General features: G+C 51.4%; 1 protein-coding gene across 1 annotated transcript; it reads right to left on the reverse strand.

The window, feature by feature from the left end:
* Positions 1–15,086: 15,086 nt before the first annotated feature.
* Positions 15,087–17,081, reverse strand: LOC310890543 (olfactory receptor 14C36-like; the record flags this gene model as incomplete). The annotated part of the gene is made up of 1 exon (XM_083852871.1): positions 15,087–17,081. Exon 1 carries the CDS (start codon positions 16,125–16,127, stop codon positions 15,087–15,089), a length of 1,041 nt encoding a protein of 346 aa, XP_083708997.1. The 5' UTR covers positions 16,128–17,081.

The raw sequence follows: 17,081 nt of genomic DNA on the forward strand, positions 1-17,081 counted from the left end.
GCAGGGATTAGGGTGAGCACAAGAGCAAAGGCAAGTCTCAGTCCTTAGCGGCAAAACCAGTTGTTCTCTGGATACCCAGTGCCCTGAGCTGGTGGAAGGGGATGGGGAGCAGGATGTGGCCCTCACTATCCGTGAGGAAATGTTTGGCGACCTGCTACAACACCTGGATGTACGCAAGTCGATGGGGCCAGATGGGATGCACCCGAGGGTACTGAAAGAACTGGCGGAGGAGCTGGCCAAGCCGCTTTCCATCATTTATCGGCAGTCCTGGCTATCAGGGGAGGTCCCAGTCGACTGGCGGCTAGCAAATGTGACACCCATCTACAAAAATGGCCGCAGGGTAGACCGGGGGAACTATGGGCCTGTTAGTTTGACTTCAGTGCCAGGGAAGCTCATGGAGCAGATTATCTTGAGGGTCATCACGTGGCATTTACAGGGCAACCAGGCGATCAGGCCCAGTCAGCACGGGTTTATGAAAGGCAGGTCCTTCTTGACAAACCTGATCTCCTTCTATGACAAAGTGACACGCTTAGTGGATGAGGGAAAGACTGTGGATGTGGTCTACCTTGACTTCAGTAAGGCTTTTGACACTGTTTCCCACCACATTCTCCTCAAGAAACTGGCTGCTCGTGGCTTGGACTGGCGTACGCTTCGTTGGGTTAAAAACTGGCTGGATGGCCGGGCCCAAAGAGTTGTGGTGAATGGAGTGAAATATAGTTGGAGGCCGGTCATTAGTGGAGTCTCCCAGGGCTCCGTACTGGGGCCAGTCCGCTTCAATATCTTTATCCATGTTCTGGATGAGGCGATCGAGTGCACCCTCAGTAAGTTTGCAAATGACACCAAGTTGGGTGCCTGTGTCGATCTGCTCGAGGGAAGGAAGGCTCTGCAGGAGGATCTGGATAGGCTGGAGCGATGGGCTGAGGCCAACTGTATGAAGTTCAACAAGGCCAAGTGCCGGGTCCTGCACCTGGGGCGCAACAACCCCAAGCAGCGCTACAGGCTGGGAGATGAGTGGTTGGAAAGCTGCCTGGCAGAGAAGGACCTGGGAGTATTGGTTGATAGTCAGCTGAATATGAGCCAGCAGTGTGCTCAGGTGGCCAAGAAGGCCAACAGCATCCTGGCCTGTATAAGAAGCAGGGTGGCCAGCAGGTCTAGGGAAGTGATTGTTCCCCTGTACTCGGCTCTGGTGAGGCCGCACCTCGAGTACTGTGTTCAGTTTTGGGCCCCTCGCTACAAGAAGGACATGGACGTGCTCGAGAGAGTCCAGAGAAGGGCGACGAAGCTGGTGAGGGGTCTAGAGAACAAGTCTTACGCAGAGTGGCAGAGGGAGTTGGGCTTGTTCAGCCTGGAGAAGAGGAGGCTCAGGGGCAACCTTATCGCTCTCTCTAGGTACCTTAAAGGAGGCTGTAGAGAGGTGGGGGTTAGTCTATTCTCCCACGTGCCTGGTGACAGGACAAGGGGGAATGGGCTAAAGTTGCACCAGGGAAGGTTTACGTTGGATACTAGGAGGAACTTCTTTACTGAAAGGGTTATTATGCATTGGAATGGGCTGCCCAGAGAAGTGGTTGAGTCACCATCCCTGGAGGTCTTTAAGAGACGATTAGATGTCGAACTTAGTGAGTTGGATTAGTGGAGGACTTGTTAGCGTTAGGTCAGAGGTTGAACAGGGAGATCTTGGAGGTCTCTTCCAACCTAGATGATTCTCTGCTTCTGTGATTCTGTGAAAGCCAAGGCACAGATGGAACTGAGCTTATCAAGTGAAGCAAAGAATAACAGGAAGAGATTCTGTAGATACATTGCTCAGAAAAGAAAGGCCAAGGAGAGTGTACCCCCTCTGATGGATGAGAAGGGTGAACTGGTAATGACAGCCATGGAGAAGGCTGAGGGACTCAGCAACGTCTTCTCCTCAGTCTTCCCTGCCAGTCAGGCTTCCCAAGTCTTTCATTTCCCTGAACCCAGAGATGGAGGCTGGGGGTCAAAGTCCCACCTGCTGTAAGTGAAGAGCAGGTTCGAGACCACCTGATGAAACTAAACAAGTACAAGTCTATGGGGCCTTATGACATGCACCCCAGGTCCTGAGGGAACTGGCTGATGTAGTTGCCAAACCTCTCTCCATCATATCTGAAGAGTTCTGGCAGTCGGGTGAAGTCCCTGGTGACCTGTAAAAGGAAAACATCAGTCCCATTTCTAAAAAGGGTAGAAAGGAGGACCCAGGGAACTCCAGAACAGTGAACCTCACCTCTGTGCCTGGCAAGATCATGGAAAAGATCCTCCTGGAATCAATGTCAGGCACATGCAAGAGAAAGAGGTGATCCAAGACAACCAGCATGGCTTCACCAAAGGGTAAGTTGTGCCGGACCAATCTGGTGGCTTTCTACAATGGAGTGACCACATCAGACGACAAGGGAAGACCGACCGATGTCATCTACTTGGACTTCTGTAAGACCTTTGACACGGTCCCACATGACATCCCAGTCTCAAAATTGGAGAGATATGCATTTGATGGGTGGACCATTGAGTGGATAAGGAGTTGGCTTGAGGGTCATACCCAGACAGCGCTGGTCTACGGCTCTATGTCCAAGTGGAGGCTGGTGATGGGTGGTGTCCCTCAGGGGTCTATCCTGGGACCGGTACTGTTTAATATCTTTATCAATGACAGGGACAGTGGGGTCGAGTGCACCCTCAGCAAGTGTGCAGATGACACCAAGCTGAGCGGTGTAGTTGATGCAACAGAGGAAGGGATGCCATCCAAAGGGTCCTGGACAAGCTTGAAATTTGGGCCCATGTGAACCTAAGGAGGTTCAACAAGTCCAAGTGCAAGGTGCTGCACGTGGGCCGGGGAAATCCCAAACATGGGGAAAGGCTGGGAGAAGAACTCATTGAGAGCAGCCCTGCAGAGAAGGACTTGGGGGTTCTGTTGCATGAAAAGCTCAACATGAGCCAGGAATTTGTGCTTGTAGCCCAGGAGGCCAAGTGCATCCTGGGCTGCATCAAGAGTGGCGTGGCCAGCAGGAGGAGGCAGGTGACTGTCCCCCTCTGCTCTGCCCTTGTGAGGCCCCACTTGGAGTCCTGCATCCAGGTCTGGGGCCCCCGGAACAAGAAGGGTGTGGGCTGTTAGAGTGGGTCCAGAGGAGGGCCACAAAGATGATCAAGGAGCACCTCTCCTATTTAAGAAAGGCTGAGAGAGATACAGATATTCAGCCTACCAGAAGAGAAGGCTCTGGGGTGACGTCATTGCAGATTTGCAATAGTTAAAGTGGTCTTATAAAGTGGATGGAGAAGGACTCTTTACTCAGGTAAATAACGATAGTACAAGGGGAAGAGGTTTTAAACTAAAAGAAGGGAGATTCAGATTAGAGGTTAGCTGGAAATTTTTCACTCAGAGAATAGTGAGGCACTGGAACAGGTTTTCCACAGAGGTATTGGATGCCCCATCCCTGCAGGTCTTCAAGAGCAAGTTAGATGAAGTCCTGAGCAACCATGATCTCCTGGGAGGTGTCACTGCCCATGGTAGGGGGGTTGGAACTAGATGATATTTGAGGTCCTTTCCAGCCCAGGCCATTCGATGACTCCATGATTCTATGATTGGTAAAAATATTTTTAAAACTTGTTATGCAGGAGGACAAGAATAACATTATTTCTATCAATATAAAATGTTGTTAAAATATTAATAAAAATACACTTAAGGAAATCATTCTCTCATTTTCCCAAAAAACCAGGTAGTCCTGTTAGGATTATTTCTAATATTACATTTTGATAATAAGTATAATGACAAAAATGATATGATAATAATCACAATACTGAAGGTATTATTGATGATGAAGAAGCATGTATAGAAATATTTTCCTCACTACATCTTTGAGCTCCTGGTTCCTCATGCTGTAGATGAGCGGGTTCAGTGCTGGAGGCACCACTGTGAACATAACTGCCACCACCAGATCCCTTGATGGGGAATAGATGGAGGGGGGGCTTGAGGTAGGCAAACATGGCAGTGCTAACAGTTATAGAGACCATGGCCAGGTGGGGGAGGAATGTGGAAAAGGCTTTGTGCCGGCCCTGAGAAGAGGGCATCCTCAGCACAGCCCTGAAGATCTGCACATAGGACAACGCAGTGAAAACAAATCAAACCAATAATAAAGAAACACTAAACACAAGGACTCAAGATTCCCTGAGGTAGGCATCTGAGCAAGAGAGCTTGAGGATCTGGGGGATTTCACAGAAGAACTGGTCCACAGCATTGCCTTGGCAGAGGGGCAGGGAAAATGTAGTGGCCGTGTGCAGGACAGCATGGAGAAAGCCACTGCCCCAGGCAGCTGCTGCCATCTGGGCACAAGCTCTGCTGCCCAGGAGGAGGAGGGCCTGGGCACCACGAGGGATGCCATACGAGAGTGGTGCTGCTCCCCAGGAACCAGGCCAGCTTCCTACAGAGCTGCCTTATGAGAAGCATGGCACCAAGAAGATCTGAGTTATCAGACTCAGTTCACATCAGGTAAGACACAACATAGATAAGGATCTAGGGCCAACAGGGGAAGATGTGCAGGTCTGGGAGTCCCTAGGACAGTCTGGTGTGGATAGGATCAAGGGTTCTACCAAGGCTGAGAGTCCCAGCAGGACCCAGGGCTTTGTGTCCATGGCTCTGGCTGTTGTCTCTGCCACTGAGGCCTAGGAGGAGACAGCTTATCGGTAAAGCACCAGGGCCTCATTGCCTCCTCGCCCCCACACATGAACCAGGCAGGGCTCGTACCATTCTCCTGCACTCGGCCATGCACATCCCCATCTCCTCCTGCCCCACGAAGAGCCCTGAGCAGTGTGTGAAGGGAAAGGGTCTCCCTTCCCAGGGGCTGGTGGTCAACACCTGACCCTTTTCTTTGGTGAAACACATCCAGTTTTCCTACACATCAGTGTCACCTTCACATTGCCTTTGTCTGCTTGTCCTCCCTGCCTCCAATGTTCTGCTCTAACAAGCTCCAAGGGAGACTGTGTCAGTGCTGGCCCTCAGGGGGACACTGCAGGAAACTTGCCTCTGACTTGGACTTGTTGAGAGATGTCTTCAATTGTCTCTCAGTGCCTGAGGTTCGTGGGCTCCTCAGCAGAGCCCCCCGAGGGGGGATTCCAATGCCTTGGGCTGGGCGTCTGGTGCTGAGCTGGGCCGGGCTCGTGGGACAGAGAGAGCTCGTGGCAAGAGGGCCGTGGTGCAGAGAGACAGCTGTGCCCAGGAGCAGCTCCTGTGCACAGCGCAGCAGGGCTGGGGGCTCTGACCGCAGGTGGCACGGGGACAGGAGAGAAGGAGAGAGGGCTTGGAGGCAGTTGGCAGTGGGAGGATGCTGAGAGATGCCTGCAGGAGAAATCTGCACAGCCCTTGACAAGGTACGTCTCTGGCTGCAGGGCCATGCAGCTGCCCGTCCTGGAAGGGTCTCCTGCTGGGTCTTGTTTCTGGGAGGGCAGTGGGCAATGCAGTAGGCCTTGGGAGTCCTGATGGGTTGCATTGCGAGGTGAGGAAGTCTGGCAGAAGCCCCTCTGAGTGGCCTAAGCCAGGTGCCCCCGGTCAGCCCAGAACACCCTGCCCTGCCTGGCCAGGCCGGGCTCTCTGCCAGCTGCCCCAGTGCTCCTGCAGCCATGGAGGTGCCCCTTGGCAGGGCCCTGTTGATGGCAGAGTGCTGCAGGGACGCGCTGAGCACAGCCGCATGGGATGGGGTCTGTGAGCACGGGCAGGGGGAAAGAAGAGGTGGGCGCATAGCAGCAGCTTGCGGCAGCTCTCAGAGGGGTGACACAGGGCAGCTGCGAACAGGCTGGTGGGCAGAGCTCCTCTGCTCAGTCTTCCGAGTTTCCCCCATGTTCCTGCTTCCCTCCTGCTGCACAGCAGGAAGGACTCCTCTGGAGCCCACAGCAGCCCCTGCTCCCAGGGCCACCCTCAGCCAGCACGAGCCGCAGCTCAAGCAGGAGAGATGCAGAAAGGTTCTCCTGCAAAGAGAGAGGCTCTTGCTAGGGGTGCTGTAAGATTGCAACAGGTTTTCCTCTGAGAAGTCTGTTCTAACTTTTTTCTGCCTTATCCTCTCCAACAGAGAGCAGTGTCCAAAGTCAGAAAATGCCCAACAGCAGCTCTGTGAGCGAGTTCCTCCTGCTGACATTCGCAGACACGCGCGAGCTGCAGCTCCTGCACTTCGGGCTCTTCCTGGGCATCTACCTGGCTGCCCTCCTGGGCAACGGCCTCATCCTCACCACCGTAGCCTGCGACCACCGCCTCCACACCCCCATGGACTTCTTCCTCCTCAACCTCGCCCTCCTCGACCTGGGCTGCATCTCCACCACTCTCCCCAAAGCCATGGCCAATGCCCTCTGGGACACCAGGGCCATCTCCTATCAAGGGTGTGCTGCACAGGTCTTTTGTTTGTCTTCTTGTTGGGAGCAGAATTTTATGTTCTCATCATCATGGCCTACGACCGCTACGTTGCCATCTGCAAGCCCCTGCACTACGGGAGCGTCGTGGGCAGCAGAGCTTGTGCCCAGATGGCAGCAGCTGCCTGGGGCAGTGGCTTTCTCAATGCTGTCCTGCACACGGCCACTACATTTTCCCTGCCCCTCTGCCAAGGCAATGCTGTGGACCAGTTCTTCTGTGAAATCCCCCAGATCCTCAAGCTCTCCTGCTCAGATGCCTACCTCAGGGAAGTTGGGGCACTTGTGTGTAGTGTTTCTTTATTTTTCGGTTGTTTCGTTTTCATAGCGGTGACCTATGTGCAGATCTTCAGGGTGGTGCTGAGGATGCCCTCTGAGCAGGGCCGGCACAAAGCCTTTTCCACGTGCCTCCCTCACCTGGCCGTGCTCTCCCTGTCTATCAGCACTGCCATGTTTGCCTACCTGAAGCCCTCCTCCATCTCTTCCCCATCCCTGGACCCGCTGGTGGCAGTTCTGTACTCAGTGGTGCCTCCAGCAGTGAACCCCCTCATCTACAGCATGAGGAACCAGGAGCTGAAGCATGCCCTAGTGAAACTGATGACTAGGTGTGTGTAATGATCAGTGCGTTGCCCCTCTCATGTTGCATGTAACACATTATGTCAATTATTACAGAAACAATAAATCTTCTGTAATTTTTTTTTGGTTGTTGTTGTTAATTAGTGTTACAGGATTTTCTTAGTTATAGTTTGGCTCATGTTGCCCAATAAAACGTCGTTATTTTTCCCTTTTCTATTTCTGTCTGTATGTGTCTTGTCGAGTATAGCTCAGAGATTCTGTATATCAGGAGCCAGGCCCTCTGTGAATTGAAATAAAAGAAAGGAGCCTGCACTGCCTTCCTTGTGTGACGTCCTTCCTCTGAGAGCTGCTCTGGCTCTGCAGGGGCAGTGCCATGTGCAGGGCTGCAGAGGAAAAGAGTCCCATCCCAGCAGCACGGGCAGGGAGCACCAGCGCTTGGGGCATGCCGAGCTGCTCTCTTGCCACTGCCCCCCTCTCGTGCTGAGCCCTGCTGGTGGGGTCAGGCCCGGCTGCTCCTGTAGCTTGGTGCCAGTGCTGCTGTGGGGCTGTGCTGGGACTGCAGGCAGGGACAGGCAGTGGGCACGGCAGTGGCACAGCCGGCCTCCAGAGAAACATTTCAGTACTCAGAAAGAATCTCCTCAGGGCACTGCTTGAAGGCTGATGTCTTCTTAATAAAATGTGGTCAAGAACATTTCCAAGGAATAGACAACAAAGAGGATATTTGTCTTTTGTGTTTCTCCATTAGCTCAGTGTGCTGAAAACAGGGTCACAGCACGGTCTTGTAGGGACTGAAGGCTCGGAAAGGACTCATCTGCTGTTGGTTGCACCTGGCAGGCAGGGAAAAACCACAGAGCCGTTAGCTCACTGCCACCATGTGAATCGAAAACAGAAGAAGTACAAGAACTCATAAGTTGAGGTAAAGTCAGTCTCATAAGAAAACAAACAAAAAACAACAAAAAAGAATAAAATTTTAAAAAATAAAAAATAAAAATATAAAAATAATAAAAACAATAAATAAAGATAAAGATAAAGATAAAGATTAAAAATAAAAATAAAAATAAATAAAAATAAATAAAAATAAAAATAAAAATAAATAAAAATAAATAAAAATAAAAATAAAAATAAAAATAAAAATAAAAATAAAAATAAAAATAAAAATAAAGTGCTCCCTGTTTGTCACCACTGCCATGTTTTCCTACCTGAAGCCCCCCTCCATCTCTTCCCCGTCCCTGGACCTGGTGGTTTCATTTCTGTACTTGGCAGTACCTCCAGCAGTGAACCCTCTTATCTACAGCAGGAGGAACCAGGACATGAAAGCCACACTGAAGAAAATGATTCTAGTGGTAATATTTACTTAGCAATGAATTGGCTATCTCCCTTTTCTAGTTTTATTCAAGTTAATCTCAGGCAATTTGTGACCTTTAGGTACGTATTCTTTAAAATTCTGTTTGCAGATAAATATTTGCTTTCATTCCTCTTTTCCAGATGACCAACCCTCTGTGTGACCCAGAGGCTTTCTCTGAATGTGTTTATTCCTAAATGACATCTGGCCTCCATTGTGGCATCTTGTTAATAAAAGTGAAGTTGCTCAGTGCTCAGGGCTCTTCTTCCCAAACTGGAGTGCAGAAGGCGCCCAGGGAGTGCCAGGCTCAAGGCTTCACTCTTGTGCTTGGGTGCCACCTGGACACAGGGGCAGGAGGGCACAGGGTGCTGGGTGAGGGAGTCAGGGCTGGACTGAGTCATCACTGGTGGATGCCCAGTTCCCCTGGAGGCCCTGACTGGTCAAGAAGCATCTTCCTGGGATTGAAACGTGACAGGGCTGGTGGCATCAGGGAGGTATCGGGAGCCACCAGGATACCCTAAGGGTTCTCCTGGGATGCCGTGTGCCTTGTGTTGGGTGGGCAGCGAGTGGATCTTCAGAGTAAAGCTAAGGCAAAGGCTGCACGGGCTGATGGGAGCTCTGCAATGCCAGGACACACAGCGAGGCCACAGCACAAAGGTCTCAGAGGCCTTCAGTGAACCGTAGGAAAGGGCCAAAAGTGGGTGAACGGGCAAGGGCCGGGGAGTGGGGAGAGGTGGGCAGGGGCTGGGCTGGGCTGGGCAGTGCCCGGCAGAGGGCAGCAGCAGCGTCAGGGAGCGGTGGCAGCATGCAGGGGAGGGCTCCCAGCAGGGCTTGGTGCTGCAGAGCCAGGGCTGGGGAAGGGAGCCCCGAGCTGCAGGGGCAGGGGACACGAGGCCGCTCGGGGCCCTTGCTGGCCTGGGCAGAGCAGGAAGGGGGCCCAGGGCATTCGTCCCCTCACCGCAGCCTGCCACGACCTGCACGGCGGTTGTGGAGCATCCAGGGCCAGGCTCTGCCCCGTGGTGTTCAAGGAGAGGGCAAAGCCTCTCTGAAAAAGAGGCTGAAACTTGAAAAGGTCCCTCCGCTGCCCTGTGGTGTGACAGGGCCAGGGTGGGACAGGTTACCTTTATTTGATGTAGTTCTTGTGTAATTTGCATTGGGGATGGCACAAAAAGACAGCTCCTTCACCAGTGATGTACATCCTTCTTCATGTTAGGACACCACTCAACGTCCTTCACTCTGCTTTATCTCACAGATGAACTGGATTAGGTCTCCTTGATTACTCTGAGGCACAGTGCAGTGCTTTTTGCCTTCTGACACTCCAGCACAATATGTGTGACTTTCCCTTACTCTGTGCATTGACCTGACGGGTCATGTCACATTTTTCACTTTCAAAACCCTAGTTGGACGGGGACCATTTCGAAAGTGGGGCAAGCTGATGGGTCCTGCCTCAGCCATTTGAAGCATGCTATACTTGAGTTTTTCATCTTGATTTTGTAAAGATGACCCAGGAAGGTAAATGCATGTTCAAGTGTCTCGTAGGAATAAGGGAAAGTATCTCAGGTTTCCAAAGGCCATTTCAAATCTAGGTCAATCCCAGGAACCCACTGGAGAAGGGATTTGTCTTTGAAGGGGTTTCCTGTGCTGGGCTGGGCTGCAGTTACAGGGACAAAGACCACTGCTGGCAGTGGAGGTGCCCTGGGAACTCCACATGGCTCCACCTGATTTTCCCAAAGGACTCCGGTCTCCTGCAGGTCTTTTCTGACATCTGCCGGTCCAGGGAAGTGCCTTAAACACAACGGGGCCACAGGAGGTTTTCCCTGGTTGCTTATGGTCAGACAGCAAAGTCCTGCCTGAATACCCAGTAATTTTTTTAGTACTTAACTAATAAAGCAACTACTCATCAGCTCAAATGATTCAATCCCTTCCTTTAAATGTCTCACGTGAAGTGTAATTTCTATCATGAAGAAATGTGAATTTCCATTTTCTATATTAATCGCAGGAGAAGAAATACTGGTGTTCACCTGTACTTGCATTGTCATTGCTTTGTCTATCATGGTGTGCTCCCTCATCTTCCAGGCTCAAAACCCATCTTGATTACACAGAACATGCTGAATATCCCCTTTCCAGCTGCCTGTCTTGCCCCATGCGCTTCCCATGGTTCTCCTGGTTTGCCCTCCCCTTACTCTTTGATCATTCAGACCGCTCTCACCAACCCAGTTGCTGCTTTGAGTCTCAATGAGTTCCAGCTCGCCCATCTCTCAGCAGTCTGTCTAATGGTTTCCTTAGCAAGAAACTCATCGTTTCTCATTGAATTACCATGATATGGATTAATATTAACACTATGATTTTAAATTTCCTATTAAACAGTGTAAAATATATCATGTACAGTCATTCTTATGGGAAGGATAACATCATTAGAGGCGACAAAATGAGGAACTTGAACTTTTTTTTTTTTTTTCTTTAAATTGCAGCATGGTTTTCTGTTGTTTGTTTTTAAATAGGAAAAACCCTCCTCTTCCTACCTCAGCAGGGCTTCAAAGGAGTAACCCTAGACCAGTATCTATAGGAAAATGATGCTCCAAACTGAAATGCAACAAAATTCCGCCTTTAAAATGAGGAAAGATTTCTTTTAGATGCCCTTTGAAATCTTCCTCCTTAACTACACCATGAAAGCTCTCCAATTACCTGCACAAGTCTCGAAGATGTGAAGAAAATTATGGGAGAGATATGTCTGCAAAGGACATTCAGCATTTTAATGAGTTCCATGGTGTATTTTGGTGCTCGGTCTATGAAGCTCAGGTACTGAGAGGAGAATGATGCAACTGCTTGAGAAAGTAAAGTCAGAAGGAAAAGTTGAAGTGACTTGGAGTATTAATGGACCCCACTGAGGGCTGTTCCTAACAAAGCCTCCCCAGGGACTTGTTAGGGCACATAATTGGAGGCCATGATTGCAGACAGGCAAAGCACTGTGCTGAGAAAAGTCTTGGTTGGTTTTGGTGAAGCAGAAGGGCCAAGGCCTGAGCCCAGCCACTGGCAGGGGAGATCCTGCACCCCCACGTCTGGCTCAGGGCTCCTCTTGGGGTCTGTATGATGTGGTGGGCAGTGTGATGCCACGAGAAGAACTTCATTAGGACACCTCCCCACCCCCGCACAGGGTATCAAGGAAGCAGTGAGGCCCCATTGCAATGACTCTATCTCATCTCCTCAGAAGCTCTAGCCAAAGGGACAAAAACGTCAGGGCTGTTGGGGCCTTCCATTCCTGCCAGCACCCTCTGCCTTCTCCTCTGCAGGCTTTCCTATGCTGTCCCACTCTTTGCCCTATTTCCTTGAAGTCTGCAAACACCCATCTCTGTCCACCACCTTGCTCTCATCCAGGACTTTCCATCATCTCACCCATGTCTCGTCAACTCTCATCAGCTGTTCCTTGAAACACAATGCCTGGGTCTGATCATAGACTCTCTTTAGGTGACCTCTGTCACCACTGCAAGACCCTTTGAGGGACATTTCTTCCTCTTCATGGCCAGTGCCAACCTTCCAAGGTGCACTTTGTGGCAGTTTTTTCTCTCCTGCTCTTTCCTACCACCAAGAAAAGCTCCATCAGGGTGGAAACCACTCCTGAAGCAGGCATCCCAACCCATCAGGCTCCTTGCGGCCTGTCAGCCAAGCAGACAGAAGTCATCTCAGCAGCATCTTCCAAGGCCTGGGCCTGCTGCTGGCCTTGCAGCTTCTTGGCTAGACACAGCCAAGCCTTGTGCCTCCTGCTGTCCAGTCCTGGACTCAAGCAGAAGGGACAGCACAACCCCTGTGCGGGCCTTCTTTCTGTCTGGGTCCTCCTGGGGATGGAGGCAGAGGGGATCCCACAGGTAGCATGCCAAGCAGGGGCCTTCTGCTGGCCTAGCAGGGCCACTGGCAGATGTCAGCCCCAAAGTGCACATCCCAGGGAGAAGCCAAGGCTGACCTGCCACCTCCAGACACAAGGCACCTCACAGTCCCTTTGCGTGACACGTTCCTGCTGCTGCCCTATCAGCTGCAGAGACAGAAGTGACCTCCCAGTCACTGCCCCAGTCCCATTCCTCCTGCTGGGGCAGGAGATCCTGAGGCACAGCTGAGCTCAGCAGAGCATTCCCACCCATCTCCTCCTTGTGGCCCACAAGCTGATCAGATCCATGGCCTCTCACACTCATCTCTGAATGCCATGTGTATGCAGAGAAGTCTCACAATTTCTGCCCTGACGCAAGGGGCCAAGCACCTTAAATTAAGTTTTAGGAGAGGGGCTGAAGCTGAGGAGGTTAATGTACAGGAGGACAGGGTTTGGATGTCAGTTGCTCATGTATGGCATTAGGGACTATGGCGAACCTTTCTGGGTGAGAGCTTAAGCAAATATTTAGTGACAGGGTTTGGTGTTCTGCTTGGGGTGTCAGGTCTGTGATTAGGGGATGGGCAGGTGGTTTAGGGTTTTGGTTATTTCTTTTGTTTGTTTGTTTGTTGTTTAACCCTTGAAGTCTAGGGTTAAATAGAGCAACTTCAAGCGAGGTTTAATGGGAGGGATCAAGGAAAGCAATAGAGTAAGGGTAAGGGTAAGAGGCTACGGGCTGAGTTTTGGCTTCAGTGCATACTTTGAGGTCAGGCATAAGAGTAGTGGATTCCTGTCAGGGTGTGGAGTAGCATTTAAATTTAGGAATTAAGTTTACTGGTTGAAGCCGGTGAAGGGCCTCATGTGACTGTTTTAAGTCTCAGTTAGAGCAGCATCAGCATAACCTGAACCTTCTGACCTCTACAAAATCCTTAATTTCTGCTGGCCAAGCCCCTATTCCCTCCCCAAATCTCACATCTCTCCTGTCCGTGCTTCTCCTGACCTCTCCATATCAGTCATCTTCTTAGGGGCACGTTAATGATGGCTTTCATGAGCTCAGCGTATCCATCACACCTCTGCTGGCTCCTCTATTTCTGAGAAAAGTGGCACTGAAGACACGATGGAAAAGGACACAAAAGTCCATCAGAGCACCCTGCACAATGTGCCCAGCAGCTCTGCACCTCCAGAAATGTGCTGTTCCTGCCTACAAGTTTTCTTTCCAGAATGGCTCCTATGGAGCCAGGGTAACTTTTCCCAGGCCCTCACTTCCCCAGGCCACACCACTCTTCCCACAGGCCCCATGTGTCTCTCCAACCCTCCCCTCTTCCCCTGCAGTAATGGCACCTCGCCGCAGCAGGTTGGTGCATCTCCAGGCTCAGGGGTGTTTCCTGAGGGCCTGCCCCGTGTGGGGAGTGGCGGGGAGGAGGAGAGCAAGGTCAGCTCCTGGGGCATGGCTGAGCACAGCCCAGCCATCCCGCACCGCGGGCAGGCCCCTTCTCCCAGGCTGAGGCACACACGCAAGGTGGACACTTCTCCATCAGCCCAGCTTCGCGCAGGGCCCTTCAGCCCTGCCCCTGTGCTGGGACTCGCCTCCTCCTCCTCCACCCACAGACATACATTGCTTTCCATTTGGGGACTCAGGCAGCACTTTAAGGATCTGCTAAAGCCCTGAATTTCCATGTTTTTCATAGTCTTCACACAAGTCTTCCTCCTGCCATCCCCACTGCCTAGCCCTGCTTTCCAGGTGGAACTCAGTAATGTGGTGCTCAGCAATAAATAAAGGGGTCATCTTTCCAAGAGAGGGGGGCAATTTCTCAGGGGGCAGGCAATTTCTCGGGGGCAGGCTGTTGAGATGAAGAAGTATTGCGTCTTCTTCAGGGCTTTAAATAAGGTCTCCTCAATTACTCTGCAGTCTTATGGGCCTTCACCTGCTGGCTCTTCACGGCCTCCCCTGGTGTTGCAGAGCCCTCCTTAGCCCCTGGACACCTCAGATTCGCTTTTCCCCTTAAAAGACTCTTCCTTGGATGGTCACTCATTTTAAGAGGTCCTAATCACTACCCACTGAGCACATTGTCCCTGCAGATCCCCTGACATCTCCTGCCAGCTCCAGATTCCTCTCCAGGCTGGCATCGGCCATCAGCATCACTGCAGGGGTCACAGTCCCATGCAGATGAGTCCAAGACCAGTTGTCATCTGCTTGGGTAAGTGCCACCACAAATTGAGCTCTTGGTCTGTCACTTTGTTCCTTCACAGACCACCCTGGGACTTTCAGCCTGTGTCCTTCGCTCCATGAAGAAGCCCAGAAAACAGAAGAGCAGGGAGCAACCCCTTGGCTCTATTCCTGATAGCACATTTGGAAGAGGTGCCCAGGCTTCTGGGTTTGCCCTGAGCAGCCCCTTTTGTTACTGTGGTGCTAGAAGGGAGGCCAGCTGTGACCCAGGGCTGCACAGTGCCTGCTGCTGCCTGCAGCCACAGGGATGTAGCTGCAGAGACAGCAGGACTGTCACCAAGGGGCATGAGACCTCAAGACTAACACAGATACAAGAGTACAGGAGGAACACACTGGAAGACAAAAGAGAGCAGCAGTGAAAAGGCCACGTCCTGCTGCTGGCCATGGCCATGGCTCCAGTGAAGCAGCAGGGGCCCTGAGCCACTCCTGCGTGCTGGGGCTACTCTCCCAGCTCCAAAGGAGATGGGAAGAGACAGCAGCTGAGTGCAATGAACTTCTGATGACTTCCTTATTGGGTATATCTATACAGGAAACTGGCATCTCTGGGAAAATGGTTAACAAGTAGGAAAATAAAAAATATATTATTTAAATCAGAAACAATATTTTCAGAATACAATAATACAGACAAATATTTAAAAAAAATGTCTTACTTTTTTTGAGGAAACATAGGAATTTTGATTTTATGCATATTATTATATGTAAATATATTGAAGAATTGTGTATTCTAGAACTTTCTTCACTGAAATCCTTAGTTCCCTGTTCCTGATGCTGTAGATGAGGGGGTTCACTGCTGGAGGCACCACCGAGTACAGAAATGACAACACCAGGTCCATGGATGGGGAAGAAATGGAGTGGGGCTTCAGGTAGGCAAACAGGACAGTGCAGAGAAAGAGGGAGACCATGGCCAGGTGAGGGAGGCACGTGGAAAAGGCTTTGTGCCGGCCCTGCTCAGAGTGCATCCTCAGCACAGCCCTGAAGATCTGCACATAGGACAGCACAATGAAAACAAAGCAACCAATGCCTAAACCGAAGGTGATTGCAGTAAGCCCAACTTCCCTGAGGTAGGCACCTGAGCAGGAGAGCTTGAGGATGTGGGGGATTTCACAGAAGAACTGGTCCACAGCATTGCCTTGGCAGAGGGGCAGGGAAAATGTAGTGGCCGTGTGCAGGACAGCATTGAGAAAGCCACTGCCCCAGGCAGCTGCTGCCATCTGGGCACAAGCTCTGCTGCCCACGAGGCTCCCGTAGTGCAGGGGCTTGCAGATTGCAACGTAGCGGTCGTAGGCCATGATGGTGAGAAGGGAATACTCTGCTCCAAGCAAGAATACTAAAAAGAGGACTTGGACAGCACACCCTTGATAGGAGATGGCCCTGGTGTCCCAGAGGGCATTGGCCATGGCTTTGGGGAGGGTGGTGGAGATGCAGCCCAGGTCGAGGAGGGCGAGGTTGAGGAGGAAGAAGTACATGGGGGTGTGGAGGCGGTGGTCGCAGGCTACGGCGGTGAGGATGAGGCCGTTGCCCAGGAGGGCAGCCAGGTAGATGCCCAGGAAGAGCCCGAAGTGCAGGAGCTGCAGCTCGCGCGTGTCTGCGAATGCCAGCAGGAGGAACTCGCTCACAGAGCTGCTGTTGGACATCTGCTTTTTTTGGGATGTGGTCCTGCACAAAGGGAAAGAATAGTAATAATGTACAACAGACTTACCAGAGGAAAATTTAATTTTCTCATTAAAAAACATCAAAAAGATTGTCCAATTGCAGGCAGTTATTTTGAAGTTCCCTTTAATGACTTCCAACTGCTTCTTAGTTTCTCTGCAAGAAGAGTACTCTTCTGTGGGCAATGGAAGAATCAGTCGTGCACTACAGCTCAAGGTAACAACATGGTAGGGACATGGTGTAGTCTCAGATTCACTTCACTCCTGATATAGAAGAGGTTTCCCCAGTTTTGCTCCTAGTTCATCGAAGAGCAGACGTGTGGAGATTTATTTATTTATTTGTTTGTTTGATTTGTACTCTTTGTTCAGCTGCCCCACCACACCTGAAGAGTGTTTCTAAGGCATAAATCCTGGGCGTTCTGCTGCACTCAAAGTGAAACCCTGTAAGTCCTCACAGTCACAGATACTGCCTTGTTAGAGCAGAGTGCCCTTCAGAGAGGAGAGGCAGTCAGTCCATCAGTCCTGGTCTCAGCTGCCCTGTGTTGGCAGGTCTTTGAGCTCCAGGATAGTTCTCCTCCTATGTTCCTAGAGTTGTAGAATCATAGAATATCCTGACTTGGAAGGGTTCCACAAGGATCATCAAATCCCACCCCTGAATCTGTACAAGAACACCCAAAAATCAGTCCATACACCTCAGGGGGTTGCCCAAATGTTTCTTGAATTCTGACAGCCTCAGCACTGTGAACACTTCCCTGGGGTAGCTGTTCCAGTGCCTACAGAACCTGGACACTGCTGAGAGCAGAAGAAGCCAGGCTCCAAGTGCCCATCTCCAGACCCCTCACCCTGTCCCCGTACTCCCCTTCCCCCAAGCACCCCGAGGGCTCACTCCATGGGCACGTGGAACCCCCATCCCCAGGCAGCCTGGGAACAAGAGCAGCAGCAGCACGGCCAGGTGGAGAAGCCAGGAGGAATGGCAGCGTGCTGCTGCCAGGGGAGGCAAGGCCAGGGAGGGACAGACGGACACTCAGCACACCCTCC

This window comes from Anser anser (assembly GCF_964211835.1).
Source record: "Anser anser genome assembly, contig: HAP1_SCAFFOLD_32, whole genome shotgun sequence".
NCBI lineage: Eukaryota > Metazoa > Chordata > Aves > Anseriformes > Anatidae > Anser > Anser anser.